Source organism: Vigna radiata, unplaced genomic scaffold, assembly GCF_000741045.1.
Source record: "Vigna radiata var. radiata cultivar VC1973A unplaced genomic scaffold, Vradiata_ver6 scaffold_380, whole genome shotgun sequence".
NCBI classification, from domain to species: domain Eukaryota; kingdom Viridiplantae; phylum Streptophyta; class Magnoliopsida; order Fabales; family Fabaceae; genus Vigna; species Vigna radiata.
In genome coordinates, this window is record NW_014542417.1 from 7,612 (window position 1) to 10,487 (window position 2,876).

The window sequence follows — 2,876 nt, forward strand, 5'->3', positions numbered from 1 at the left end:
TATATATATATATATATATATATATATATATATATATATATGTATAGTACAAAGATGAAAGTAACCGTATATAAAGAAAAGAAAGATTGAAAACTATGTAAGCTGCATTTCACAAGCAAAGTATATTCTGTTTGATGCATAAGGACGTTTGAAAAGTGGGAACAAAAAAGCCATTACCTAATTAATCTGCCATTAAAAATACAAGTAATTGTAGATAGATTAATATCCTAATATCATACGTTATTAAAAATTTAATCTAATTTGGAAGGCTCATAACTTCTTCAATGTCATCATCTAATGACATATAAAATTCATCTAGCCATGAAAGCTCAGTTCCACTGTCATTCTCATCCTTCTCACAATTTACACCTTGTTGCCCTTCACAACTTTTCTTCTCATAGGCTTTGCACAAAACCCACTTGCTCCTACACTGATCCTGCATTCAACATTATCACAAAACTAATTATAGATATCGAGATCCAATATCGGTTTGATAACGAGTAAAACAATACGTCTTAATAAGGATATGCTCTAACTTATTTGTATCCATTTATATATAAATTGATCTTATTTTTTATGATGTAAGTTTTCCAATACAACTTTCTCATTTTCATTCAATTTAGACTACTTTTAATTTTCATTAAATATAATATACTATGATTAATAATTAATTACTTACAGATTTTCTTCTTCCTCGAGTACTTCCAGAAGATGCAGTGCTAAAACTGGATGAGCAAATATGATACTCTTGCATGAACCAACTGGTTTCAGTGCCTTGTGGAGCTTCACCAAGGTTGAACACAAGGTACTTCTTCAACCCCACTTTTTCAGATGCAGATACTATTGCTTCTGTCAATCCTATTTCCTTCCAATACCCATTTTCTGTGGATCTGTTTTCCTTCGCTCTGCTGAAGAAATACTGTTCATTTCCACTTGACAACGCTTTACCTAAATATATAGTAAATATAAACACCAAACAAATATATATAGATATGATTTTTTGTTTTCATTTTGGGTCATGTACTGTTGTTTTAATACTAAAAAAGAACAGGTGAAACTTGTATATCAGAAGTTTACCACATGTTCAGGCATCTGAACTAACAAGAGATGTAGATGGATCCATAGATGCATGCATATGATTGAAGAAGTTATTAGAAGTTGAAATGAAGTAGAGAGATAGGATACCATTTAAGTGCCATGGATCATGCAGAGAGAGGTCAAGGTCTGGAATGATGTTGGGATGGCATGGCAGAGAGGTTTTGGGATAAAGAAAGTGAAGGAGAAGTTCTTCATCAGTTGGAGAGAAGCAAAACCCAGGAGGAAGGTTGACACTCATCATTTCCTTATTTTAGTTTATGCGGAGGACTTCAGCATTAGGTCAAGTTTCTCATAGTATATACTATATATTGTTAATTAATTAAAGGATTTAGCAAAGATAAGCACTAGGGGAATATTAAGACCTGCCTTATCTGCATGATGCATGTTTTCTCCTTTTTGTTTTAAGACAATAATATTTTAACAATTCTTTTTCTACAATTTTTTTGACAACAGGATATGTGTTACTATTTTATTGATCTGTTTGAATTTATTCTAAAAAAATATTTAAAACGAATCAATCACAAACTGTTGCTTTGTCGAAAAAAAAGTTGTTAAAGATATTTTTCCTTTTTTTAGTGTCAATTCTAGTTTCCTCCCACTTGCTACCACAATCCATCACCATTCGCTTTCTTAATTATCTATTCTCAATTAATGCATAATATTTGAATATAGGGAATGTTGTTTTGAATCTAGCTACTTCCATGGATGATAAGAATTACTCTATCTAGAAACATGTTCCAAGATTTAAATGAAAAAGGAAATATATTTTGAAAAGTGGATATTCCTAACAATAGTGGGACTAGTCAAAGTTGGAGTGTCATGTGCATATAATTTCGGCTTTACTTTTTGACTTCCTCACTTAAACCATAGTTAAAGTAATTTTTAAAATTTACTGCACATTTGGCCAACCTTTTACTTATTCATAAGTTTGGACACGAGTGGGTTGAGTTCATACTAGTAGAGATATTTAAATTGATTAACGTTAAAATTTTGATTTTTAATTGGATTGAATTGATAAAAGTATGAGATGAATTTGGATATGTATGGTATAAATAATTAAGTAGTGGATAAAGATGGGTATTAATTAGCAACTTTAATTATAATTATCTAGTAAGCACTAGTATATGGTGAATGGTGGGGGCAATGACATCTAAAAATGTGTTCTTTACATGGTTTGAATAGCATGTGTCATAAGTGTTCTTGCTCACCTTCACCCAGGCATGAATCATTTTAACCCTAACCATGGAAGTTCATATATACTAACACCCCAAAAAGATAAAATCATTGAAAATGTTAAAGGCAACACCCATTTGAATTTTTAATTATTGCAATTTGCACCGTTAGAGGAGGATTAAATTAATGCTTAATTAGAGGCATTACATTGTTCACATATTCACAGTAGATTTAAAAATAAAGTCCCTTTTCTTCATTTTTCTGCCCTTATTTTGCGCTTCTTAATTATGAAAAGAAGCACCTTTGGTTCCTCTTCATCTATTTTTAGCAACATTGATTCTACCAAATTAACGTTATTCTGGTATGCTACTTAGTCAGACAAATATAACAAACACAAATAATTCTGTTGCATTATGCTACTTAGTATCTGATTCATTAACCATCATTAAGCTTCACTAAAGGATAAAACTTTATGAGATCTTGCGTCATGCAGTGCTTGGTAGGTCATATACACCTTTTGCTGCCACTATGTCAAAGTCTGATTTTATTACCTTATAACAAATGCAAACCATATATATATATATATATATATATATATATATATA

The 2,876-nt window shown here is 30.8% G+C and overlaps 1 protein-coding gene across 1 annotated transcript; it reads right to left on the reverse strand.

Annotated features, from left to right (window-relative positions):
- Positions 1–256: 256 nt before the first annotated feature.
- Positions 257–1,355, reverse strand: LOC106780059 (NAC domain-containing protein 104). Its single transcript, XM_014668292.2, has 3 exons — positions 1,186–1,355; positions 680–948; positions 257–436 (listed from the first exon to the last, which is right to left on the reverse strand). The coding sequence occupies exons 1-3, from the start codon at positions 1,337–1,339 to the stop codon at positions 257–259; spliced, it is 603 nt and encodes a 200-aa protein (XP_014523778.2). The 5' UTR covers positions 1,340–1,355.
- Between the last annotated feature and the right edge of the window lie 1,521 nt (positions 1,356–2,876).

What these genes read in the sequence shown, in the direction of transcription:
- LOC106780059 (XM_014668292.2), bottom strand. Translation starts at nt 1,339, where the DNA reads ATGATGAGTGTCAACCTTCCTCCTGGGTTTTGCTTCTCTCCAACTGAT. An exon ending in TGATCCATGGCACTTAAATG is followed by an intron (nt 949 to 1,185) that starts GTATCCTATCTC and finishes CTATATATTTAG; the next exon opens with GTAAAGCGTTGTCAAGTGGA. An exon ending in CTCGAGGAAGAAGAAAATCT is followed by an intron (nt 437 to 679) that starts GTAAGTAATTAA and finishes TGTTGAATGCAG; the next exon opens with GATCAGTGTAGGAGCAAGTG.